The sequence below is a fragment of the Pseudoliparis swirei genome, chromosome 4, assembly GCF_029220125.1.
Source record: "Pseudoliparis swirei isolate HS2019 ecotype Mariana Trench chromosome 4, NWPU_hadal_v1, whole genome shotgun sequence".
In the NCBI taxonomy this organism is placed as follows: domain Eukaryota; kingdom Metazoa; phylum Chordata; class Actinopteri; order Perciformes; family Liparidae; genus Pseudoliparis; species Pseudoliparis swirei.
Genome location: NC_079391.1, coordinates 7,746,949 through 7,774,264, shown reverse-complemented (window position 1 = coordinate 7,774,264; position 27,316 = coordinate 7,746,949). Strand labels below are relative to the sequence as shown.

The 27,316-nt window shown below is 43.6% G+C and overlaps 1 protein-coding gene across 2 annotated transcripts; it reads left to right on the top strand.

Moving 5' to 3' along the window:
- Positions 1–284: 284 nt before the first annotated feature.
- On the top strand, positions 285–27,316 carry LOC130193185 (frizzled-3-like). 2 transcript variants are annotated; one of them, XM_056413599.1, is made up of 9 exons: positions 285–347; positions 1,310–2,221; positions 20,054–20,250; positions 21,246–21,548; positions 22,006–22,168; positions 22,466–22,765; positions 22,956–23,207; positions 26,019–26,167; positions 26,273–27,316. In XM_056413599.1, exons 2-9 carry the CDS (start codon positions 1,841–1,843, stop codon positions 26,400–26,402), a joined length of 1,875 nt encoding a protein of 624 aa, XP_056269574.1. In that variant the 5' UTR covers positions 285–347; positions 1,310–1,840; the 3' UTR covers positions 26,403–27,316. The 2 variants fall into 2 exon arrangements, with proteins under 2 accessions (XP_056269574.1, XP_056269575.1); XM_056413600.1 differs by lacking the exon at positions 26,273–27,316 and adding an exon at positions 24,701–24,882 and having other exon boundaries at positions 26,019–26,155.

The window sequence follows — 27,316 nt, the reverse complement described above, 5'->3', positions numbered from 1 at the left end:
GACAACACATGATAATCAATAGTAATTAAAAGCTTATCTGACATCACACAATCAGCCTCTCTCTCGCCTTTATTCAAATTAAATGCAGTTTGTCGCCAACAAAAGAAGGCCATTGTTGGACAATTACATGTACAGTTAAGCCTGCAGCACGCAACATCCAGTGGGGCCAATGTTGTCACGACCATGCGCGGTCACGAAGGAATCCGCGTGCACGATGCGTCGGCTGCTGCACGCTGCAGGCAACCAGCTGCAAACGGGAGGAACAGCGAAGTACTGCAGTGAGCCGGAGCCGAGGACCAAGGAGCCGAGGACCGAGGAGCCGAGCAGCGCGTGCAATATCACGCAAGGTAAAAAATAAGCATATTAATAATTATAACGGTTACTAATCAGGTACTGCGCGAGACGTTTAATTGATTATTGTCGGTAAACCAGACAGACTTCGCCGATAACGCTTCAAACCAATCCTGTGCTGCTGGGCTAAAGACACCGCGGTGACACACACGATTCATCCGCTCTCGTGCGCTTGTCACCGGGGATGTGATTCTTGTCTCAACACAAGCAGGAAGCCTCATTGAAGCCCCCCTTTTTAAAGGTGTGTGTGTGTGTGTGTGTGTTTTCCACGTCAAACGGGATGCGTCCTGTACCGCGAACCGCCCGTCGGAAGTGTCTCGTGCGGTTTAACTTGGTCAATAATATCGAGGGGTCGCGAGCCAGCGGACGTCACCTGGCGTCGCGCGGATTTCCCGCAAGTTGGCGCGTGAGATATTTCACGCAGGTGCAAGTTAAAATCTCATTATGCGTAACAAATTGCACGCTACTCAAGCGTTTTTTTAATTAATTTTTTTTAGTAAAGTTTACAGTGTTTAAACTAAAGTGAACCATAAAGACACCGAGTGTGAAACATCGCAGGGGAACGCCACCGTCGCCCGGCCAACCTCACACAAACATGACACCGTGTGTGTGTGTGTGTGTGTGTGTGTGCGCGTGTAGCGTCGGCAGTCAATGCTCGGGGGACTTGAAGCCGCACAAGTTCTTGTTGCCTTTTTCTTCTTTGCCCGTGGTTCGAGAGGTCTACCGGACGTCACCCGCCGGTCCACACCGCTCATAGACATTAACCGTTTGCGGTTTTTATGACACAGTCGCTCGTACCGACCGAGCACGCGCTAGTGTGGATTTTATCAGGTGTTTTAATCCTGACTTGTAGAGAGACATTATGGGCGTGGCTGATAAGAGACACCATGCCCACTCTGCTTGTTTGACCATTGGGTCCTTCATCTTCTTCTTCTTCTTTGTGTGTTTAAACCTGCAGGACCTGCTGGAGGGATCAACCACCAGTGCGGCAGCTGCACGTTGAAGACCAGGAACTGGGAGCTTCCAGTGGAATCTGTGAAATAATTTAGAGGATAATAACCTTTTTTGTGGGGCTCAACTTCCGATGTTCCCTTGAAACGTCTCTGAAAATGGAAGCGAGGGGAGACGCAAACAAATAGACGGGAAGAAAGAGATGTACAGTAGCCCGGAGGAGACCTCCGGCAGTCAGCGGTTGGTGGATTTGTCACCTCGGCGACATGCTTTCAGTTTTTTGAAAAGGACTTTAACCGGGAGGTTGTGAGAAGCCATGTGTTTTCTCTTCAATGAGCATTCTGAGACGCTACAAGAAAAGCAAAATACTACAATGGCAGGTGGATTCCAAGACTGAGACAAAGAGCAGCTCCATTCATGGCCTCCAGAAGAATTGGGCCCTCGTGTGCAGTTCATACATATTCAGAGGTTACCCGCCTTGCGGATTTCTTGCTGTTATCTCCACCGCCGACACTGAAAATGGACTCAATCATCCAGAATGTCTTCAGGGCTATCTAGTGGTTGTCTTTTTGATGATGAAGTCATCAGACTGAGCCCCTGTGGAGAAATGTCGGACATTAAGATGCAAGCACCTGTTGGGAGAGCGTTTACGAAAGACTGCTTTTCAAAAACGACACCAAACTGCTGCAGACGGCGAGTTTCTGTCCGTTTCTCTGCCCTCCTCGTCCCTACCGTCCTACTCCTCTTCTCCGCGGTCACGCCCGCTCTGTCCATCCACATGGAGTCCATAGAGAGCCACAGTGAGTTCAGCTGTGAGCCCATCAGACTGAGAATGTGCCAGGATCTGCCTTACAACACCACCTTCATGCCCAATCTACTGAATCACTACGACCAGCAGACGGCTGCACTGGCCATGGAGGTAGGTTGTTTTCGTCTGTGGCATTTAGTTGTGTGTGTGTGTGTGTGTGTGTCTGAGTGTGCGTGTGTGTGTCACTATGGGGAGGCTGGATAGCGAGCTGCTGCCGTGAGTGAGAGAGGTGTAATTACATATTGTTGGTCAAATGTACATTGTAAAGCACTGAACCGCATTGTGCAAATGTTCACGTCTTTGTCTCGCTGACAAGGCGTCGAAATTGTGAACAACTACAAAGCAACAGTGTGCCGAGGTTCACGCTTTAGTGTCGTGCACCTGCTGAGGACAAAGGACTTCACATACAGTGTAACGAGACCGTGTGCAATATATATATATATATGATATATGATGATGGCTGGAAAGGAAAATTCCTTTTAATGTCACCACAAATGTGTTTTTAATCAAGGAAGATTAAAACAATTTTTTAAAAAATCTGTATTAATTATTATAGTGAATTCACATACTGAGAGGTTTTGCATCTCTGCCAACGGGGACGGGTCCGACTTTCAATCAGGGGATTGGCGGTTCAATCTCGTCGATGTGTCCTTGAGCAAGACACTCAACCCTGAGTTGCTCCCTGTAGCTGCGTCCACGGTGTATCAATGTAACATGATTGTAAGTCACTCTGGATAAAACCATCAGCTAAATGTAATGTAATGTAAACAAGCTCTCCGAGCTATCAACCGGCAACTCGCCAATACCCTTTATCGTCAGAGTTAACGGAGATGGCTTGGACGGAAAGGATAGAGAGACCTTGTGAAACACTGAGAGAGAGAGAGGGGACAAAGTTCCTTCTTTAAAACATAGCATCAAATAATCTGTTTGCTAGAGTTGAACACATTGGATACTCGGAGCCACACTTGGAAGGCATTGTCTTCCACACAGGCGCGGCATATCAAAGAGTTAACGGAGCAGTGAAGCCGAGGAGAAAAGGTGGTCGACGCTCCTCGTGTTCCAGCTCCATCCTCTCACGCCGTGTGTCTCTGTTCCCGGCAGACGTAGACAAATGTGTACGGGACCTTCCTTGGATGCGAGCAGCAGCTGTCAGACGGATCGTGCAATGTGAGCAGCAGTCAGACATTTCAAAAAACGGAAAGCGGCTATTAGGGATTATGTGATTGATACTTCACCAGAAACATTTTTAGTGGAAGGACATTAGATTTAAGGGGGGAAAAAAGTCGAGGCGGTGCTGTGTTACCCGCCATCTGAGTGCAATAGCAGACGACACCATCCGTCTGTATCACGTTTCCTCCCTTTGTTATTCCCCGTAGAGGGAGATAGAGTGCAGAGCAAGGTGTTGCTCAATAACCAGACTGTAATTACCGGTTTGCAGCACATTTTCATTGGTAACAAAGGCAGTGCACGCCACTGTATTTGGGATTTGAACACGTCCGGGTGTGTTGGCCGTAGGACACTGAACTAGTGTTGGAATATCTCGTAGTTTCCTAACGATAAAAGATCATTTATACCAAACAAACTGATAACATGCATACAAAAATATGGAAGGCCAGGCCTGTTTTAGTGGGAAAGGAAGGTTGAGGGGTTTTGATCTGCAGAAACTTAAATTGCCTCGTTTTTGTTTAGTCTTGTTCCATCCAGACGTCCCAGAACCAGTCGCAAGCTGATTTGCATAGTTTCACCCATGTTTTGGCTACCGTGTATGAACTGTGGCTTATGTGTGAAGAATGGGTAATGAGAGGCAATACACTGCATGGAATCTGCTCCCAGCTGTTTATGGTTGGCATATTAAATTCCCCCTATAAAAGCAGATGAATTTGGACAATGTTGGCTGAGCATGTTGTGTTTAATCTCTGGGGGATTTTTGTAGTTGTTAATATTCTAGAACGTCCGCCAGAAACATAACTCTGGTGCTCTCTGAATATTAATTTTAAAATGTATTTCTAACATTTTCTCACGTAGATAATATGTAGTTCCGACGCTCCCTTTTTGTCTTTTTTAAGTCACGGTGGAAATTTAAAAAACAGCTTTATCTCGGCTTGACAGCCATGCGATTTTTTACAATTTGCTTTGCGTGTGTGTGTTTTGAAAGGAGGATGACACACCTCGAGTCATATAGATTTCACTCGACACATTAAGGACCGTGTTCAAATCAAGTCAATTCCCCAGTGTCATGTCAGAACGTGCTCGGTCATGGAGTGTAGGAAGCATCTGTTGTTGAACTTGATTCGACCCAGATGAAGACCGAGCCAAGTAACTGACACCCTCCAGTAATGGAAGAGCTGATTCTGAAGACGGCGGAGCCGCAACACAAGCTCTGTTAGTGTTCCTGCTCCGGTCCGCTCTGACCGGGCATGGTCGTCCTGCTGGGAACCCTGGAGGAAATTAAATGATATCTCTCATGGGACACTGGCTAAATAATGCTACATAATGCATTATTGTTTGTGTGTGTGTGGACAGATGTATACATGTACTCTGCACGGGCGTATGTGCTGGTATGATGGCGTGAAAGCTAATATCTTAAAATAATGTTTAAAGAGAGGTACTTTTTGTACATTTTCCACATTTAATTTCATCTCATTACTTCAAGTTATTGTAGGATTTTCTGATTTTTATTTAAAATGGCTTTGACTTCTACATTCTTTACCTTTTTAGACAGAAAGCTAAGATTCCTTTTTTAATTAACGCGTGACATCCATCGTCATTTTGAAATCATATGAACCATTTGTTTTAGTTTAACAATATTATAGCTTGAATTGCTGCACATGATCATCCCGATGGATCCAGTGGTGGTTTTGAAGATGCTCTACAATCGAGGATGCCGTAAAATTCAATTCAATTCAGTTTATTTGTATTGCCCAATTTCACAAATTACAAATTTGTCTCGGAGTACTTTACAATCTGTACACATAGACATCCCTGTCCCATAACCTCACATCGGATCAGGAAAAACTCCCAAATAACCCTTCAGGGGAAAAAAGGGAAGAAACCTTCAGGAGAGCAACAGAGGAGGATCCCTCTCCAGGATGGACAGGTGCAATAGATGTCATGTGTACAGAAGGACAGATTTAGAGTTAAAATACATTCAATGAATATGACAGTGTATGAATAGTTCCTAGTAGGCATATTCCACGATCTACAGAAGTCTTCTACCAAGTGACAGTTGACTGTGTGTGTGTGTGTGTGATTTTTGGTAATTGAACTCGGAACAAAATGTAACACCCATAACTGCTGCCAAATCTGCGTGACGTATTTCAGATGCCTTTTCTGAAACTGGAGCCATTGTCAGCAGCTGCTGCGGTCACTTTTTAGGTCTTATATCGCACGATGAATTTTTGCTCTGCCTCGGTCGCAAAGATGTCATGTCTTGGCTTTCTTGCAAATACCAGTGAGCTGTCTTGTTACTTTTACTCTTGTTGTCTTCAATTCATAGGTTGAGACATGTTTACGGTCTGGATATAAATCAATTGTATACACCCGGCTCAACTTTGGATCGTGTGGAGATGTGGCTCAGTTTCGGCTGACAGTGGAAATACTGCTTTTCTTTTTCCTTCTTTCTTAGAGGTCAAGCTAAGCCAAAAATGGATTATCCCAGAGTGTGTGTGCACGATTAACATTGTAGCCGAGGCCTATTTATTCTGAGTTTGAGTGACAGGCTTAAGGTACAGAGCATGTACATTTCCCGTGTGCAATTGTTGAGCCGAGCTAAGGGTTAACCGACACGAGTACTTCCTCCCGCTCTGTGTTTGAGTGACGGAGGAGGTTCGCGGTCCCAGCTGTCATCGCTCACTGGCGCTAACTAGCTGCTAATCTCTCTCTCGGTCCCACAATGAGGACATTGATTCCCACGGACCAACCGCCTCCCCATCTGCCACAATAGTCAATTAAACCTGAGGGAGGAGAGTGAGAGAGACTGAAATGTAAGAGGGGAAAGTGGAAGAGAAGGGAGATGAAATTAGGTATGTGTGTGTGTCTGTGTGTGTCTGTGTGTGTGTGTCTGTGTCACGTAGGAATACGGCCTGTGTTGTCCATCTGCCGCTGCATGTTATGGTTCCCAGAGGATGTGCTGTAGGTTGGGACATAGTTTTAGCTTTCTCCATGTTAAGACATAGACATTTAGACGCATTACATCATTGGGGTTAAGAGGAGAGAACTGATCACATGGCTTGAACCTGTTCTTCCTAAAAGTGAAGATTAAAGCATTTCCCGCCCGAATATCACGTATCCAAAGTGTATATTAGACTACCATATAGCCCGATGCATCATGAGACAGTGTATGTTGGCATGTTTTGAAGAAACGCACTTGATATTTGTTCATAATACAAATGAATTAGAAATAGTCTTTTGTGTATAGAGGATCTGATGCAGTTACAGACAAAGACGGCGGGACTGAGGGGAAGTTTTATGGGTTCACGGGGGCCTTTGAACAAAACCCACGACAATTACGGAACACAGAAGAGCTCTCATCATGCCCATTGTTGTCCTTTTGTTAAATATATAAATAGGCAGGCATCGTGCAGGAGTTGGTGTGCCTGAGGCCACCAGAGCTCAGATGTCTGCTTGGCCAGGGAGTTTCCCCTTCAGTTAATGGGTCGGTATTTGGCTTTTCTGCAGTCGAGTTTTATTTTGGTGTAATTTAGGTGAGATGGAGCTTAGTCTCAACCATTTAACCATCTGTGAATTCTCCAATGTGTTCATGTGGTTTAGAATCAATGCCTTCTGTGAAAGATCTATCATTCACACACAAAAACAGGACCTCCGTTTATGAAGCTTATTATGTCAGAAGGCTGTTGATTCAACTTTCTGGTACATTTATTATTAAAACTGTGGTTTTGTGCAGGATAAATACAAATAAATTTTAAAAAACATGCAGTAGAAGTCTATTCTATGCTGATAATATACCTCCATTGAGTTTATCCGGACAATTCCAGCCCAATCTTTTGTCACATGGATCCCGCAGTGAGAGAGATTAGAGAGTCCCCCCCGCTCAACGGTCACTCAGAGATAGGCTCATTTGGGCTACAATAGAGCACTCTGTTTATGAAGCAAACAGACAGCAACCCTAGCCCTGAATGAAGGGATCAGGAGCTCTGCCGCTGCATTTACATGCCCACCAATACGTCACATTGTTGGGAGAAATCAAGTTTTGGCGAAGGAATTTGTTCGGGCCTTTGCATATACCATATATAATATATATTTACTATATATTTACACTTTACTCAGCACTTTACTTAATTTTCCCCCTGTATATTTAGGATTTAGTTTTGTGTTTTATATTTATTTTCATTGATGCGCTGATGTGCACTGCTGCTGTGATTTTTGAAATTTCCCCACTATGGGACGAAAAAAGGAATATCATATCATATATATAACCTGAGTACCAGGAAACTCACCTTTTCATGCAGCTGATAGGAAATCCAGTTTCTTTCCTACTGACTACTGTTTTTAAGGCAATGTCGACATTTTAAGCGTAGAATTATAGAAGACGATGCAGTTTTTTTTCTTTTCCTTTAGCCAACGCAGCATTGAGACTGACGGCACAGTGAGAGAACCGCCTCTATAACTGGTCGCACAGCTTGTCCTTTAATTCACAAAGATGCACTGCTAGTCTGCTACATGTTCAAGTGATTGCAGAAAGTTTATGTCGACACATTCAGGCCTTCTCCATCTAGCTGGGTTCCGGTTGCATGCACAACTAATGAAGAATACTAGCAAATTCATAGCCACGATGCTAAAAAGGATTTGATCATTTACAATTGGTCCAATGCCCTGAAGAACTTATTAAAGTGTGTGAGACTGTTTTTCATCACACTTCAGTTTTCACTATGGTCAGTGTGTGTGTGTGTTCCTCCTGGAAGACATGCACAAGTAGCCATTTGACAGTTGTGATGATAATATGGTAAATTGGAAAGAATGTGATGACCCTTTGAAATGATTAAAGGCTGAAAAGATTTGACCGATAGTGCTTTTTGTTTGTTTTGTGGTGTCAGGAAAACAAGCGTCTGTATTAGCTTGCGGTGAGATTGAGTCTTAATCACGGTCTCTTATGCGGTTTGCCCACTCACCTCAGCGGTGCCACTTGGGCCTCTTTGAATAGCCTTCCAAGATAATTTATTAATATTACATAATATATATATTTTTTACATTTATTAATGGCCTCATTACGAGACATGACTGCAGTTGTGTGGAGTATGATGAACTGACAGGCAGGCAGTTGAATGCTTAATTACAGTGAAAGAGAGCTTTTCACATCCCACAAGACCACCCTTGTTTTAGAACTCCACCTCCTCCAAAAAGGAGCACCAATTGAAGTAGTCTTTTTTATGTAACATTAGTAATATAATATAGTTACCTACATGGATATCAAAATACCAGTTTTCTGAGATTTTCTTTAAGTAAATATTCGATCTGATTGTATATGTTTATGGTCGTGAGAAGAATTTACTGAATTGAGCTGTGGTCCAGAAAGCGAAGACCTTGCTGGTGTTTATGAGATGCAGAGGTCGATACCTTAATCACAAAAACAACAGGAGGGAGGAAGCGATAAAGAAGAAAATGGGGAAATTGAACAGAAGCCAAAAGTCAGACTCGGCTCAGGGAAATAGCGACGGAGTGACGGGACGTGTCAAGTCTTTAGACCTCACCGTCTCCGGTGTTTGTGTTTCTCTCAGTATGGGGTCCTGTCCTTCAAAATAAGACTGCTCTGTTCAAGTAGGGCCACCATATCAGAGAGAGAGAGTGTGTGTGTGCCAAATCTGGAGAGTTTGAGAGTTGGTGCTTCAGCATGGAGTGTGTGTGTGTGCGTTTGTGTGTGTGTGTGGATACGAAAGAAAGAGTTTTTTGTGAGTGTGTGTGATTGCTTGGTTGTTTTTGTGTGTGTTTTTATTGTGTGTGTGTGTCCGGTGCATCTGAAGAGGCTGATCAGCCTATTCACTCTGGCAGTAACGGACAGGTCCTTATTCAGTTTAAAAGTTTCCGTTTATTTCAGTTGAACTCTTAATTATCCTGCTTATTCCTACAGAGTCTATTGAAGCTGCCAGCCCAAATGAAGCAATCATTTATTTATGCACAGAACAAAGAGGCACTGCCTGGTGCTGTTTCTTTTGGCAGTGTGTTCCCATCGGCATAGCTGCCACCCTGCTTATCCAGCCTCACAATGCCAAGTTAAGAGAGCTTTTAAGAAAGATTGGAGAGATTTTGCATTGCTCAAATACGGCTCTGTAGCCCATTGTACATGAAATTCCACAGGGTTCCATAAGCACTGGTGTATGTGACGTGAATTATCCAACCGAAAAATACTAATACAACTTTATATTGTCCCTGTACACTAAGTGTGTATACTATGCTCCAGATGGCATAATATGTACAAAATGAAACTACAAATAACATCCATCCTCTCCCATTTGCTTTCTTTCCAGCTTGTTCGGTCATCTTTAATTCTGCCACCCAAGAGACGAACAGGGGGCAGCCCGAGAAATACTCAGCCTGAGTATTCCCCGAGTTAATCAGTAAAACTAGAAAATGTCAAACAATAATGAAACGAGTCCACTCACTCATCCCTAGAGCTGAAGGTCACGTCTTCAAATGCCTTGTTGTCTTTGACCTATAGTCCAAAACCCAAAAGTAAATATTTCAATCACATAAAACATGGGAAACACAGCAAGTGCTGACGGCTGAGAAGCGAGCTCTGGTAAATGTTCAACTTTTTTGGTATATTAAATACCAAGTGACGGTGTGGAATACTGACCCAAAAGATGACAAAAATTGCTGTGACTGATCCCTTATTGAGGAACCATTTCAGTGCTTTGCTCGACACGAGCCGTCCAGTCATGCGCCTGTTAATCTCGTTATGATTATTTGATGTGGTGCATCTGGTGTTCAGTCCTTTCAGGTGTTTTTGTCACGTCCAAATTGGGCTGCTCTGTATCCCTCCACGCCCCCCGCTGGCCGGGACCTGGAGGCAAGATTCAGAACAAAAGCAGGACGTTCAGAGACAGTGCTAGAGTAACAAAAAGTGTCAGTTTTAAGGATAAGGGGGATGGGTTAAACATCAACAAAGGATTTCTCCCTGGTCGGGGACTTTGGCCTTCGGTTTCACGCCAGATGTGAGCCGGTTCCTTCGTCCTGAGAGGAGAGAGGAGAGAGGAGAGAGGAGAGAGCACCTCCTGTCCGATGCTCCTCCTCTCCAGAGGTTGAGGAGATCCTCGTCCTCTCCCCTGCTGCTTCTCAGCTCCGTCTAATTACCTGATGGGCTGCAGGTGTGACCAATGCCATTTGCCGATTGGCTGCAGCACCTGCACTGGGAAGGACACTCCCTCGATCACCTCCCCCAGCCTGAGCTTGGCTCCGCCCCCCTGGTTTGCCACCAGTCGTGCGGTGTTCAGCTCCAATAAAACACATATATAGGTTATTTATGCCTTAAGAGTCTTAATCTGAACCCATGACCCAGCCTGGGAACTGTGCTTGTTTGTGTATATACGTCTGGTGATGCATGTGTGACACTCCTGGTTAAGCCCAACTTAACACACACACACACACACACACACACATACTACTGATCCCCTTCTCACGCATAGCCACTAAACACAAGGCGGCTAAACATTTTCAGCCCAGTGGAGGTCGGCATCAGCATTTAGAGCTCTAGTGCTAATAATTGTGCACTTGATGTGACACATGCAACTCTCAACGCTCGCATTTAAATGTATGTATATAGTCACATACATTTCTTTTAACAGTTCAAATCGGTGCCAACAGTGAATAGTTAGACTGTTTTTTTTTAAATTTTAGAGTACATTATTTCTTATATTGCTGTCATCCTGCATGGGATGTGAGTATTTTTAATCTGCTATATGTGCTCATTCTCAGCATTTGTTCACAGTTTGGCGAAGTTGAAATGTTCACTGGTTAGCAGGCGGTGATTCTCTCCACGGCATGTGGTTCACTTCTGCTTGTTTACATCCATCTAGGTCTTCCAGCACAAGCCCAACCCCAGCATCCCACTCGCTCTGCGACTCCCCTTATTACTCCAAGTCACGCATACGCCCCGAATCTATTAGTGATGCACATTTTGAAAGCGGTTGAGCAAACCCACTGGGCAAAGAAGTGGTTTAATGTTATTGACATGGGAGCTTCATTATGCACAGACAGCATACTAATGGGGGAGATGGCCAAAATATAGAATTACTAAGAATGTGTTGTTTATAGAGGAATAATAATTGGTCAAATAATGTATTTATAAAGTAATGTTTTAATGGTTTATCCAAATCCATCAGTTTGAAAAATAGTAATTTATTCCTCAATTACTGGAAATAGCAGAGTGTGTGTATGTAAGTGAGAAGCAGATGGTGTGTGGGTGCTATCCCCATCTACGTCTCCATTTCATTTGACCCACTCTCCTACGCCTCTCAGTTTCTTTTACTCTCACTTTCACACTTCCCATTGTGTGAGCGTGTTTGCCGTACCTTTGGGATGGTTTCACTCATTAAAGGAGTCTCACCACTATGTGTTTTCTTGTAGGTGCACGTGTGCGTCTCTGCACACGCATGTGCTTTGCCCTGTGATTCTCGATGAGACATGGTTCCTTGAGCGCCACCGCATTACCTGTTGCCATGGCAGTTAAATAGGCAGAGAAGGATGGGGAGGAATGGAGGGAGACGGGCAGACAGGCCGCTTAGGAGAGGGAAATTAGATGACGGGTGCATGTTCTGGACTAAACCGAGGAGAGGAGGAAGAAGAGGGAAACGACGGGCAATTAAAGGGAAAGAGAGGAAATAAGGGACTCGTGCTGGTAGCTCTGGGTTTGAAATATGCACGTTGCTCTCTGGTGCTATTTGTTTTTGGAAGATGTGAAGAGTAATGCAAAGAGCTGTGATATTTGCAGTCCGAGCCATGTAATCACGGCCAGCCACGGTGGACTTGAAGGATATAATGTCTCCACCCGCACCAAGGCTCCCATTGTGGAGTGGAGAGACAGAGCAGCCTTTGCAAGTCAACCCACCATGTTTTTTCTCTCTGTTCATTGTTGTCTGGCGAAGGCAGACACGATTTGACTGGAGAAAGATTTCAAGTCATTTCAAACCGTATTGAAGATGTTTGACAGTTGACGGTAATAACGTTACAATTTTCTGCCCTGTCTTCTTTATAAACTATCCTAATCTGAGATTCCAATTTGTTCGTCTTCATTCATTCAACCAGGCATTGTCATAATTTTATCTGATTTCATGTTGCTAAAGCTTTTGTTTTGTTTTCACCTAACCAGTCGGTGATTTATGATCCCGCCAATGTCACTTTCAGTTTACACGTTAGCTGCAGTCGGTTTCTCTGCGCATAATTTAAATATTCCACACTCAACCTGTCTGTCAAAACCACACCGTTGCAGTGGAGGCAGCATGGGTCATTCATTCAGAGAGTGATACCTGATTTTCAATATAACGCTGCTAACAAATGTGTAAGAGTTTAGAGAAGCAGAGGACCTTGTTATCCTCTAAATATCTGCTGTTTTTATGTAAATTTTTTGTCAACTGAGTTTGTGAGATCTAGTCTGGTTCTGTGAGGATATAATTTACAGTAAATCAAATGTGCATCTTTGAAAACTACAAATGTCAAAGAAGCTCATCACAAAAGTGGCAAAAATGCCATGGGAGAAAAACTAGTTTAAATTGATGGGTATTAATAAGCAGATGAATGATTCATTGTAAAATGGCAGGCAAATGATGAGATGGAATAGTTAGGTGACTGAAAAGAAACCAGAGATGAGGACATTGGAGAAAAGGTGCACTGGGATTAAGACGAGAAGAGGAGAGCAGAGGAGTGACTGAAGCATGTCGCTCAATAGTTTCTGTCAAACGGCAGGTTTAAAAAAAAAAAACCGTAGGTTAAGTCAATGAATGCTGATGTTGCAAGAGAAAACGGAGGAGGAGGACAAGTGCATGTCAGCGTAATTGCCAGCAGTAAATGGGAGGCAAGGAAAATAAGAGATGAATCCAGGAGAAAGAAGATAGGAGGAGAGGAGGAGGGGAAGTGAACGTGAAGGGGAATGCCATTAAAGGCTTTGTCCGGTCCTCCCGGACGGAGCGACGGATGGGCACGGATAAACAGAACAAATGAATGAAAGAGAGAGAGTGTGAGAGAAGGGTGCCCCTTTCTTCACTGTCCTTTCAGAGATTAGGGAGGAGAGCATCGCGGCCTGTTCATTTCATCTATTCATGGCCGACGCCTCTCTCTCTCTCTCTCACGAGCCTGAGAGAGGAGCGAAGCGGCAGGCACATAGCCAGAGAGAGAGAGATGGAGAGATGGAGAGAGAGTGTGTGTGTCTTGTGGTGTGAATTTTTTCTATGAACACGTTTTTTTCTCACGTGGGCATTACTGAGCGGGATAGTAGGGAAATGTTGCTTGAGATTACATCTAATCAGTAAAAATGAGGAAGAGCAGCAAGAAAAGAAAACGATCATGAGAGAATAAACGATGGAAAAACCGGAGGTTAGCCGGTGCAACGAGAGGGAGATGGAGGGATCGTCTCATTGCTACGTGATTTGGTAATAAGAGGGATTGAGTTGCAGAAGCATTGCATTCTGCAAGAATCCAGATACATTGAGGATGGAGTTGCAATATAGTGGAGGGGCCATGTTGCAGGGAGGTTTTATGAGCCAGCGCACGCAGGTCGAGCTGACGTGGGCTGACAGCGCTCGCGTCGCAGGCCCCGACCGACGGATTCCAACGAGAGTCGCTGTGTGAGAACGAGATGGAACGGGCTGGATAGCGCGTCAATGTGTCCAGATGGACTTCTGCAAGGTTCAGCGGCAAAAAGCCTGATATATAGATATACTAAATTCCTCAACTGCCAGATTGAGGTGCAATAAATTATGCATTGCGTCTACCGGTGCATTAAAAGATCAACATTTAAGTCATTTTAATGTGCAGGTTTGAAGCATTGAGGTTACTGATTTTGTCCCTTGATAGACGAGCGCAGTGCACCGACATTTTTCCATTTAAAAGACTTATTAGGAAAACATGCACGCCACCAGACTTCAAATGCTCCGGGATGGTTTTACCTGAAGATACATTTTATATCGTTTTAATTGGATTTCATATCAGTTGAGATGTAGTTTGCAATTTGAGTGGTTTCATGCATCGTAATTGAGGGCTGAAAGCACTCTAAATCCTTCTAGAGCACTGCTAACAACTTAACTACATAAAGTGTATGGACCTCGATAAGACGAGACTGACACCCGCTACACGTGGAAAACCAGAATCGGATCAGGCGTTGCACACGTTGAATGCCAAAAAGCAAATTCGGGCAATTTGGGATTTTTTCTTTTAAAGCGGGCATGGCTGCCAGGTCAGGAGCTTTTTCCTTTGGAGGCTCAGACCCAACAGCCTGTCACCTTGATCTGACCACAACACAAAGCTGCTGAGAGCTCCAGGAAGTATCTGTGTGTGTCTCAGGTTCTCACACTCTAAACACTCCTTCCAATCCATTTGACTCCCTAATCCACCGGGAAACTGCCACTCTCCTTTCGCCACACCATTCCAGTTTTTTTCCTCTTACCCTCTCTCCCTTCCTCCTCCTCCTCCTACACTCGGAAATCTATGAGTTTCTGCTGTGTTGTTGGACTGGTTTGTCTACAATCGTTCTAAGGACTAACACACACACACACACACACACTGGCTAAATCACCCACAAGCTAAACTACTCAAAGATATTACACATGCCCAAAAGCCCATATACGTTTTTTGTTTTATTAATCTGGCTCAACACACTCTGTTTACCTCAGAATGAGGAGGGGGTGGGGGGGGGCGGCAATATAAAGTGTAATTAGTTTGATAATCTGTTGGGGCTATTGGACTGTTGGGTGTTGGCCCAGAATCCAATCTATTTTGTGGATACGCCAATTTTTTAAGTTGCAACCCGCAATAGACATTTCAAAATGGACCAACAATTTCATCTATTTTACCACTTATCATCAATGTATAATTCCTAAATGTGTTACTATTGTATAAAAAAAGAGAAGTGAACATTGCATATCATGGGATTGTGAATTTTGGCGATCATTTGTTTTAGTTATTTTTCTCTGGGATGTTAGTAGGAAAGAGTACATTTAGAAAGGTGATCGGTGGTTGATGGTCAATAATATCCAGAATTTCCCCTCAACCATTTAATTTGATGTCATACGCAACAGTGCTCTGTTATATGTTACCCGTATAGTATTTATTCCCCAAACACACCCACTAAAAAAGTGTTAGTGAACATTTGTGTTATATATACATACAACACCCCCTGTGCTTTTAATGTTGTAGACACTGCTTTCTTTTTGCAATCACATTTCCAGGAGTGTCGTTATAATAAGTGGAATAACTTGCATGACGTGACTGTTAATAATACAACTCTTTCTTCTGTGTTTAGGCGACGTCCGTTTTTCTTTGTTGTTTTTTACTTTAGGTTTTTTCTCCTTTTTCTTTCTCCCTCCCTCCCCCTTGGTTTCTTTGGAGACACGGAGTAAAGAGAAAGAAACTTAATCCCTCTATTGAACAAGAGGTGGACCAGTCAGGGTCCTTTTTCTCAGTTTCCTCTCTGTCAAAAAAAACCCTGTTTTCTTATTCCGAGTGCTCACAATTGCCTTTTCAAATAAAAAAATCTCACATATAGAAATGCATGTTTTTGTTTATTTAGTATTTTATTTTCTTCCAGCATTGTGTGTTAACCAAGCAGCAGTTTTGTTGCATAGCGTTTTTCAGAATACCAGGTTTTGCTATAAATTTCGAAGGTGCCCATTATTGTTGAGCAAATAAAAAAGTTATTTCCACTAAATGCAGTGGAATATTTTGTTCAGATATTGTAAAGAACGGCGACAGTCTGTGTTATTTAGTATTTTCCAAACTGCACACACTGTACTGTATGTGTACAAGACTCGTGGCCTTCAGTACATACAGTTTATATATTATCTTAATCATGTGAATCTGTGAAGTCAAAATGTTTCCCCGAGTTGGCTGACTCTCAAATACGGTTGCCAAAGGGCTAAAGGTCACGCCGCCATTCATGCCACCTTAAAGCTGTGTCCGGGGGGGATACGCCAAGTTGGAGCGCTGCATGATGGATTGTTTTATTAGATTTTATTATCTGCAGTATGAAGGCTTTCGTTTTGCTAGATCTTTTTCAATTTCAACTTTTTTTATCATGTAGTTTTGACCCAGATTTTGCTTTTAAAAGAGAAGAATACATGTGTTGACTGTTTGTCATTTTTGCGATAAAATATCGAAGACCTTTTCAATTAAATGTTCAATTAAATTCTATTTAGTCCCTTCTGGTTGGGTGGAGAGGCACAGCAATAATAACACAACTGCTATAATAGAGATAGGACTAATAATACTGCTAATAGTAGCCATGGATATAATATGTATATGTATGTAGCTTCACCGTGGAGACGCTCTGCAGATCTGGTTGACTTTATATTTGTTGAGTTCATTGTGCTGGAAGCTGATGCACCACATTCCTGTTCCCGTATTCTCCTCATTCTTATCTCTTTCTTTTGCATCTTTGTTTCCATCCAGTAGCAGTCTGCCACCTCAGGGCTTTTCTGCTTTCCTTTCCGTCCTCCTCCATCACAACTGACTACAAAATGCCAGACGACTCACTCCAGTCGTCCTCCACGGAAGGACGATTGTCCCCCTCCCTTCCTTTTCTCGTCGGGTGACACAGTTAGGCCACTTAATATCAATATTCTCTTTCTGGTAGGAGATGGGGGGGGGGGGGGCAATTGCCCTGACTGCCAGAATAATCACACACACACACGCCTTGCACACTCACACACCGGAAAACACGATAACTGGGACATATTACTTACCCAGAATTCATGAACAATGACACGCACACACATGCACTCACGCACACGTACACGTGTGTAACCCCGCACGCACGGGAGAAATGGGCAGAATGGGGACACATAAAATGGGAGTCACGCACACATTTTAGCTGTGGAGTCGGTGCGAGGACACGCAAAGAAAGGCTCCATTCTGCCGGGCGGTGAGACTCACTTGTACGGGGTAAAAACAACTACCACTCGGTTAAGTGTGGCCTCGGGCTCATTCCAGAGGTATGAGTGAGAGAGGTTGCTCAGCCCATGTCGCTTCTTGTTGCGCTTGGCTGAAGACTTTCATATCCTAATTTACGTGAACTGTTTGCATTTGACACATTATAACAGATTTCAATCATAGTGTTGTCTCTTAATTATACTCATGCGAACATACATCATCAAGTCCTGTCACAGGACCTGACATCTTTACTTCTAATGTGTTATTCACACAATGTGTTAGTCACTAAATGGCTTTAGTGGGGACATTTACTAACGATATTCAAAAACTATTTTATAATAAAAAATGACTTTGTGCTCTGATTTGTTTGAAGGGTCTTGACCCGCCCTCGTAAAAACAATTACCAATACGGTGACAAAAAACATCTCCTTACAGTTAAGGCAACATATATATATATTATATATATATATAAGGTAGTTTAAGAAGTTACATTTGCGATACTAATATAGACGGCACGAAACAATCCAGAGAACTACAGATCATTTAAAGCCAGGCAGTGGAATCTGAACACTGTGTTGTTTTCTAGTTATATTTTAACACAAACCTCTTCAGCCATGACATTTAGGACTGAGAAAGTCTAAAGTCTACTTTCACAAGGTTTATAAAAAACCTTTTTGGTGACTTTCACAATTGTCGACATAAGATGTTTGCTTATTTATATTTGTCATATAGCTGAAGATTGAGTTTCTATTTCTTGGGCGTGTTTCCTGATCCCATGTGAGGTCAAAGGTCAGGGATGTCGCATGTGTACAGATTTTAAAGCCCTCTGAGGCACATTTGTGATATTGGGCCATATAAATTAAACCAAATTAAATTGTACTGGACTAAAACATAGTGGGAGGTGTTTATTGTTTTGCGTCCTTCCCATTGACGAGCATGAGGGGAGCAGGCAATTAAAAGCTCTCAATCCAAAGCGCCGCCGCTAATTCTGACCTCGGTGCTAAAACACATCATTTTATTCAGACCTCTGTGACGGAGTTTAATCCAGGTCCGTCTCGCCTGGGGTTGATTTGGATCAGTAGTTGAATAGCCAAGTGGTTCAGATGCGGAGCGTCCTGAATGAGGTTTAGTCCACGATCAAAGCTGCCGGGCTTCTCGTTTACGACACTTTGAAGCTCGGCTGTCCACAAGATAGTAAAAAAAAAAAAAACACACACATGGGTTGTAAAACGTTTGAATTATTGAATGGAGCCGAGTGGTGTGTGTGAATGTGTGGGCATGCGTAAAGTGTGTGTTCATGCAATAACTCAAAACTATGTCACACAGCTCACGCACCGCTGCATCTATTTACGGGTGGAACATCCCTCCCATGTGCAGATGTAGAACACGGCAATTGAAAACGATCAAAACATCCTCACAAGGCTGAGCTCCACACAGAGACATTCATAACACACACACACACACACACACACACACACACACATATTCACTGATGCATGGGTATTTGCACGAATGGACTCGTACAGTGTGTGAGCGTAAGCTGGAGCCGTTGTGGCAAGTGATCAATGCAAGTGCAGAGTTTTGTGTCCCATGTACACATATTTTATACACACTCATTGTTCTACGCTCCATTCTTTTGCTGTCGTGGTTCTGCTCTGATTTCTTTTGTGAAAGCTGCTTTCAAGACTCCGATTTCGTGAAGCTGGATGATTTTCTAATTTAAATGGCTGATTTAGATGCAGGTCACTTTGCACACGTGAGCCCAGAAGCACAGCGTGCACATCGTGTTGGTTGCTGATGTATGAGCACACCACTGGGATTATTTGGGCTGTGCATAAGTGTTTGTTTAAGTTGTCCGTCAGTCGGTAATTCTTTATTAAAGTCATTTAAAAGTTCACAGCAGTATCAGAAGACGATGTCTCGAGGTATTTTCCCTCGTTAGTACGCCGTGGTTCTCTTTTCATATGAAATTCACAAACATTTCATTTAGACGCGGCCACGAGGAGCACTTCAGGCTTAAGTGCCTTGCTCAAGGACACATCGACTCGGGCCGATCCTCTGATTGAAAGACGGACCCCGGCTGGGACTCGAGATGGAGAAGTGGAAGCTACTCGCACAGTTTTTGAATCTGTGTACACATTCACAAATCGCTGTGCATATTTTAAAAAATGTCCCACTGCAGTTTCAGTATTAAAGTCCTATTTTAATTTCTGAAGAACAGCTTGATGAATAATTCGTGACACGAGCAGAAGTAGCAACGCGGTGTGTGTGCTCGCTGCTCGACTACCACGCCTTTTCACTGAGGGAGCTGTACGCCCTTTGCACCAGGCACATTGTGTCTCTTAATTTCCCAAAGTACCACTACAGGAACCGAATTGATCATCTTTTACTTGTTCAGTGTATCGCCGTGGCTCCACCGTCTTTGCCGTCCCCGACTTCAAAGGAGTGTTTGGTAATATGATTGCTGCTGTACATATTTCATGAGCCTCTAAATATTGATGGTATACTGAGTCGTATAAGTTGCAGCAGAGGAGTTGGAACACATTTGTCCTCCTTCTGGCACTCCCTCCATCCTCTTTGACGGCTATTTCAGGTTACATGTGAGCCCTCTCCTGTTTACCAGAGTTCACCGTAATCTTTTTTTTCCCTACACACAGGACAGATTTGATGACAACCTCGTCAAGCTGGTTCTCACCGATATTGGGAGATGGCATTAGGATGTGTGGATGTTTGCAAGAGAGCTTTGAGACCACCGTATGCCGACGATGCGCTAACCAATGCTTCCTGTCACAACTTGAAGCAACTTATGTCAGGTTCAAGCATCAATAACCAACTACATCCTCTCTCCTGCAGCCGTTTCATCCCATTGTGAACCTGGTGTGCAGCGCCGACCTGCGGATGTTCCTGTGTGCCCTGTACGCTCCGGTGTGCACCGTGTACGGCCAGGTGTCCATGCCGTGCCGGTCCCTCTGCCAGCAGGCGAAGGACGAGTGCCACAAACTCATGGAGGTATTTGGACTGGCCTGGCCAGACGACATGGAGTGTAGCAGGTGTGTATGAGTGTGTCAACGATGTCCCTGGTGATGTTTGGTTTCATTTTGAATCCACGTGCGCTGTAGATCTGCACGAGACGGAGCCGGCGATATGTGTTTTGCATCGACTTCAAATCTGCACTGCCTCTTGGCCCGCTGCTTCTCTTTGAGCTGACGCCAGCTGCAAACCCATCAGGCCTCCGAGCTCTACACCTCAGCAGCTTGTCACTGATGTCACTTTCCTGTGTCTCCATCCAGCAGCCCCCTTCCTCTTCCTCTTCCTCTTCTTCCCATTTCTCACTTTTTCTATATATCTTCCTGCCATGTCTTTTTAATCTTTCCTACAAGCCGTTTGACCTATATGTTTCTTATACTCGATGGCCAGTTCATTAGGTACACCCGGCTGAAACTAATGCAGTCGAATACTGTCAGTCGTGTTTGTAAATTAAAAGTCATTTTAGTATCACAAGACTATGTCTCTAAGGTATTTCTCTTTCTCTTTAGTACGTCGTGGTTCTCTTTTTTCTATAAATCTTCCTGCCATGTCTTTTTAATCTTAGTTTATTTGAATCTCAGTTTATTAGGTACACCCGGCTGAAACTAATGCAGTCGAATGCTGTCAGTCGGTCATTGTTTATTAAAGTCATTTTAAGTTCACAGCAGTATCAGAAGACTATGTCTCGAGGTATTTCTCCTCTTTAGTACGTCGCGGTTCTCTTTTTTCTAGAAATCTTCCTGCCATGTCTTTTTAATCTTAGTTAATTTTAATCTCAGTTTATTAGGTACACCTGGCTGAAACTAATGCAGTCGAAAACAACAGTCTCCCCTCTTGAAGGTTACAATGTTCCGATTACCTTTAGCTGTAAGGTCATTTTAGAAAATTGTGTTTCTGGTGCTGTTGACTTGACCTTTAGTTAAAAAGGTGTTTTTGATGTCCATTTATATGAATAACGTTCTCAGCTAACTTGATCGCAGATTAAGCTGCATGATCTAACATTATTATTCCATCCCAGGTTCCCAGACTGTGATGAGCCCTATCCTCGCCCAGAGGACATGCTCACGGGCTCGGGTCCCACGGACCAGTCATCCCTGACCGTCCAGAGAGATTACGGGTTCTGGTGCCCCAGAGAGCTGAAGGTCGACCCGGACCTGGGTTACACGTTCATGGCCAAAAAGGACTGTTCTGCCCCGTGCCCCTCGATGTTCTTCAGCAAGCAGGAGCTGACGTTCATCCGCTACTTCATCGGCGTCGTCTCCGTCGTCTGTCTGTCTGCAACGCTCTTCACCTTCCTGACGTTTCTCATCGATGTTACGAGGTTTGAATGGATCATTGTTGCATTTTATTACATTACATCACATGTCGTTTAGCAGACGCTTTTATCCAAAGCGACTTGCAATAAGTGCATTCAAACTAGAGTACAAACTAAGAACAACAAGAATACAGAAAGTAACATTTCCTCAATATAGTCGAACTGCAAGAGTGCCATAATAAGAGCCATTTAAGTGCCACTGAAGTGCTAATCTGTGTTTTAATCCAGATATAGTCGGAAAAGATGTGTTTTTAGTTTCCGGCGGAAGATGTAGAGACTTTCTGCTGTCCTTTCTGCCATCTGATATCAACGTATTAAACTCATTAAGGATGCAAAAAAACAAAAGAAATATGACATCACTTTAAAAAAAATATTTTATTGAAAGTAAGTGGAAAGAAAATGTGTTCGCTGTTGTTCCATACTTTTAAAAAAAATGCTCTGTTATGTTTTTTACCTCCATTAGGTTTCGATACCCTGAGCGGCCGATAATCTTCTACGCTGTGTGTTACGTCATGGTGTCACTGGTTTTCTTTCTGGGCTTCCTGTTGGAAGACCGGGTCTCGTGCAACGCCGTCAGCCCGTCCCAGTTCAGAGCGTCCACCATCACACAGGGCTCACACAACAAGGTGAGCGCTTTAACGTTACCCATTTACATGATAAACTACCCGTAATGTTTTATTTATGGTTTAGATACTCTGAAATCCAATTCTGATTGATTCAAATAAATCAGAAAAGACGTTTCAAACCATTTAAAACATTCTTAACATGTGACAGCTTCAAATGTAGCTCTCATTAACTCCATTAAGATGCTAATTAGATGATTAAGTTCAGAGTTTAATTGATCGTACATTCTCTTATTCATGAGTTGATGACTTCTTACACATTATTGATTGACAAGTTATCCTTCCTCCTCTCCCGCCCAGGTGTGCACCCTCTTCTTCATGGTGCTGTATTTCTTCACCATGGCCGGCAGCGTGTGGTGGGTCATACTGACGATTACTTGGTTCCTGGCCGCCGTGCCTAAATGGGGCAGCGAGGCCATTGAGAAGAAAGCCCTCCTCTTCCACTCCATTGCCTGGGGGCTCCCGGGGGCCCTGACTGTCACCCTGTTGGCCCTGAACAAAATTGAAGGCGATGGGATCAGCGGAGTGTGTTTCATAGGCCTCTATGACATGGACGCCCTGAGGTGGTTTGTTCTGGCACCGCTCTGCCTCAACGTGGCGGTGAGTACAGTCGGAAGATAAATGAGCGAGTGGGCGGGTGGACGAAAGAGGGGATGAGTGGGATCGTTGAACAGATTAATGGGGTGTTTCGTTTGACTGGGATTCTGGCGCGATGGATAATTAGTTAACGGTGAATTGGTTGGACGGTTGACGGCCTTCGTTCGAGCCAAACTCTCCCTTCTGTCTCCAGGTGGGCGTCTCGCTGCTGCTAGTCGGCATCGTGTCTCTGAACCGGGTGCGCATGGAGATCCCTCTGGAGAAGGAGAACCAGACCAAATTAGTCAAGTTCATGATCCGAATGGCAGTGTTCTCCATCCTCTACCTGGTTCCCCTGCTGACTGTGATTGGGTGCTACCTGTACGAACACACCTACCGCGACGTCTGGGAGACGACGTGGATGGAGGAGAACTGCCGGCGCTACCACATCCCCTGCCCATACAAGGTGAAGCGAGACGGAGGTTAAATGTCTGTTGTTGCTTCGCTGCTTGCAGGACAAAACAAGGTTAATCGTGATGTGAAGACTTTTCTTTGGAGAAAAGCTCACAAGGAGAGGGTCCAATGTCACTGCCAGATATTACAAGATCAAAATGGCTGTTGAGGAGCTCATCAAAGCTTCTGGGTGAGAACAAGGGGCGTCGTTAGGCATGTTTCAGTGGGGCTTCAGCCAGGATGACAGCCAAAGAGTTTAACTCAAAGTAAATGATGCACACAGGGAGCTTGTAAGTCCAGGTAGTTTCAGAATGTGTCTGTCAGTCGTCGTTAATGAGTGTTACCTGCTTATATTTAGCTTTACTTGAGGCAAATGAATGGGAGGAGTTAGAAACTGTCTCCATGAGCGAGAGAGCGTGAACGAGCAAATTCGAAATACAAGAATTAACTATCGACTTCTCTCTAGTCTTTGCATTAATATATATTTTTATAATATGTTTTTTCCATTGACTGGTATATTTGACACTGAAGTTGTTCATCTTTATCTCAGTGATAGTTTCCAAATGAGCATAAAGCATCACGATGACCCTGACATTCTGTCTCTTGTGATATCATATTACTGAATGCAGCAAAACTACAGATCAAAATCACATTAAAACCAATCAATCGGAAACAATAGATATCCGGGGCCCCAAAAAAAATTGTTTGCGAGCGCAGACGTTCCACCCCCCCTTGGGGCTGAACCGCCTATCTTTGAATCCTACAAACGGCCCTGGTGAAAACAGATGGCTTCTTAGAATCTGCTCAGCTGGACGTTAATAAGAAATACACAGACCCACTCTGGACAGGATATCCAGCTGTAGTCCTATTACAGGCATGCCAACTCCCCATGATCTCTTCGTAACACACTCAGTTACCCACTGTGGAGGATACAGTGGTTTTTTTCACCTCATTATTTACACACATACTCGAGAAGGAACAATCCTTTAAAGGATAATTCCCCTTTTTTTATAACTTGACATATTTATGTCGTTTTTTTATACTTTCTCCTCAGTTATGGCGACAATGTGCTCGACAAGAACATCATTGCTACATCAAAGTCAACAGGGAAATAAGACGCGCGTTGAAAACAAAGATAAGACGGATTATCTTAAGCATTTTATATGATGGTACATTGCAAGTCAGCAGTAAATACAGCAGGTCAAGTTCCTAAACTGTAATGGATATTCCCAACGGACTGCTGGAGTAATAATTGTACTGGTCGTCTTAGTTTCCTCTTTCAAATAAGTTTGCCTAACCTGTTGATTGAGTATTTGAGAGAGCGAGAGAGAGACTCTCTTTGTGGAGGGGAGGCAGCAGAGAGCAGTATGCACCATTAGCTCGGCTAATGCAGCTCTGAAGACCGGCTCCACACTAACTGCCGTCTCTGTCTCCGACTCTCTCTCTCTCTCTCCGCCGGTTCTCACACACTTAATTATGTCTCCTGTCTTCCCGTCTCTCTCTCAGGACCTGCTCAGTCATGCTCTGCTGCCTGCACTCTGTAACCTCTTTGTAGCAGTGGTGGGAGAGTCGTGTTGTATACAGTCTGGTGCTAAAATGAATAACAACAAAAATGTCCGCAATGCAAAAAAAAGAAAGGGAAAAAAAGGCGTTCTGCATACCGACAATGCAACGAAAGCTTTTCATCGGTATGTCACAATTAAATGTAAGACATCAAAGAATCACTTGATTCTGCCGAGTGCCGTAACTGTGGTTTTCTAATAGACAGTCTTCAGCTAATTTGTGACTGACAGGCTTTGTGAGAGGCAGGTGCAAGTTCTTATGTTACTTGTTAGTGTATGTATGTGTGCACACGCATGTGTCTGCCCTGAGAGCTCACGAGGAGAGAGACCCCCTTTGCGTCCTATTGTATCTCTGGAATTTCAATTTTGCGATGCGTTACTTGATCTCACCCCCGAGGGACTTTTGTGTGCAAATACGTGTAAGAGGGTACAATTGCATGCTTTTGGACAATTGGGGATTCTGTGGCCATTGTTCAAGTTCAAGTGACTTCATTTGTGTATGTGTGCATGGATAGTAATTTTCTGAGGGCCCACGGATTCTTGTTTTATTTTAGGACCTAAATCTGAGACATTTAATCTCAGCCTGGGCGAGCCAGACTAAAAACCCGTACGCATACCAAATCTATTTGGCCCCCAGTTCTTTCTAAAGAAAAGAAATTACTCCGCTTTCTAAAAGGAGTTGTCTGAAGGAGATGTGTGTGTTAAATGCTTTTCTGAATCGTAACCAACTCTCTAATTGCTTGTTTATAACGGGCTTTGATATTTGTACGCATGTTTCTGATGCTGCATAACAAGTAGCAGTTTGTGTTCACGCTGCAGCCGTTGTGTTTGGATGGTTTAGTGGAGTTTTTTCTTCCAGAAAAATAAAACCGTGAGTTTAAATATACTGTGCATACACTCTACAAGCAACATTTGCAAAACAGTTCTTACTCCTCCATCTACACAAGTGCTGTAAGCTGCTGCCCTCTGGTGGGGAGATCAGGTATAGTTCAAGACTGTACGTCCCAACTGCAGTTCAGCTGTTTTCTTTTAAGGATTACATCATTTAAACTCTGACTGTCACTGCTGGACACATTAGTCCATTCATTAGTTCCAGTGGCATCTTGAGTATTTAATATGTATGTACAGTGTTATTACTGTTGAGGACATATTTGTCCTGCATTTCAATATTTAAATGCATTTTCTCTTCCTCCTGCTCTTGTTTATATCGGGCTGTGTTTATTCATGTCGTAACACGAAAACAATGTTTGTGTTTGCTTCAGGTGGAGCAGACCAGCCGGCCAGCCATGGTGCTGTTCCTCATTAAATATGTGATGATATTGGTGGTGGGGATCCCCTCCGTGTTCTGGGTGGGCAGCAAGAAGACCTGTTTCGAATGGGCCGGCTTCCTGCAAGGACGCAGACGCAAAGAGTGAGAAGAGCGACACACACACACACACACACACACACACTATATAATTCCCCACCTTTTCTCTTGTCTTCCATTCTTAACCCCCCCTTCCTCTCCTCTCCACAGTAGTGGGGTGAATGAGTCTCGCCAGGTGCTTCAGGAGCAGCCGGACTTTGCTCAATCTCTGCTGCGTGAACCAAACACCCCCATCGTGAGGAAGTCCAGAGGAACGTCCACTCAGGTCAGACGGCCGTGACGGAGCAGCGTCAACAGTGATCCTTGTCATACATGTCGTGGTATTATTAGGACGTCAAACCAGACGTGTGGTATGAATCCTGCATGGATGGAAAGTTCTCTTCACTGGAACCAGAAAAGGTCTTTGGAGGACGAAATACGATGCTTTGACTTCTTTACGAAGCGGCACATTTGCCCTGCGCTCCGCAAAAAATATACTCTCAACAGGAAATCTGCGTTTATTGTACCACAGCCTTGTCCATCCGCACCTCTTGTATTGTAATATGCTCTGGGGATCCGCAGCTAAAACTCAGGTCAAATGTATCGAGATTTTACAAAAAAGGGCTGTGCGGATCATCTGCAACGTGAAGAATAATGAACACACAGAGCCGCTTTTTAAGAGATTGGGCATTCTGAGATTTACAGATCTACATTTGTGTCAGACAGGAATTTTTATGTACAGATTTATGAATAATAATCTGCCACATAATCTCTTGCGTATGTTCACAAGGAACACAAATGTCTACGACCACAACACGCGGCTGCGTGGTGGCATACATATAAATAAACATACAGTCGACATTGTATTTAAAAGTTCATCTGTAGAGGTCCAAAGCTCTGGAGACAAATTCCGGACGAGGTCAAATCGGCATCCACCACCAAGGCATTTGGTTCTCGCCTTAAACGCCATCTCACTTCATTTTGAAAGTTTTTAATATTGATATACAGCCTGGCGGCACAGTACAATAGAGGGGAAATATTTAAAATAAAATGTATATACATAATTTGATGTTCGTGATATTTTTTTCTTCTTTTTTTTCCTAAGTTATCAGTAGTTCACATTTGTCTTTTATTATTATTTTTACTATTTCTTTTTCTTTTGGTTTTCTTTTCTTTTTCCTGTTCTGGTTTTTTGTTGTTGTTGCTTGTACGACA

Bases quoted from the DNA above. Each gene is read 5' to 3' on its own strand.
- LOC130193185 (XM_056413599.1), top strand. From the start codon at position 1,841: ATGTCTTCAGGGCTATCTAGTGGTTGTCTTTTTGATGATGAAGTCATC. The intron at 2,222-20,053 runs GTAGGTTGTTTT...TCTCTCCTGCAG, and splicing joins CGGCTGCACTGGCCATGGAG to CCGTTTCATCCCATTGTGAA. The intron at 20,251-21,245 runs GTGTGTATGAGT...ATTCCATCCCAG, and splicing joins GACGACATGGAGTGTAGCAG to GTTCCCAGACTGTGATGAGC.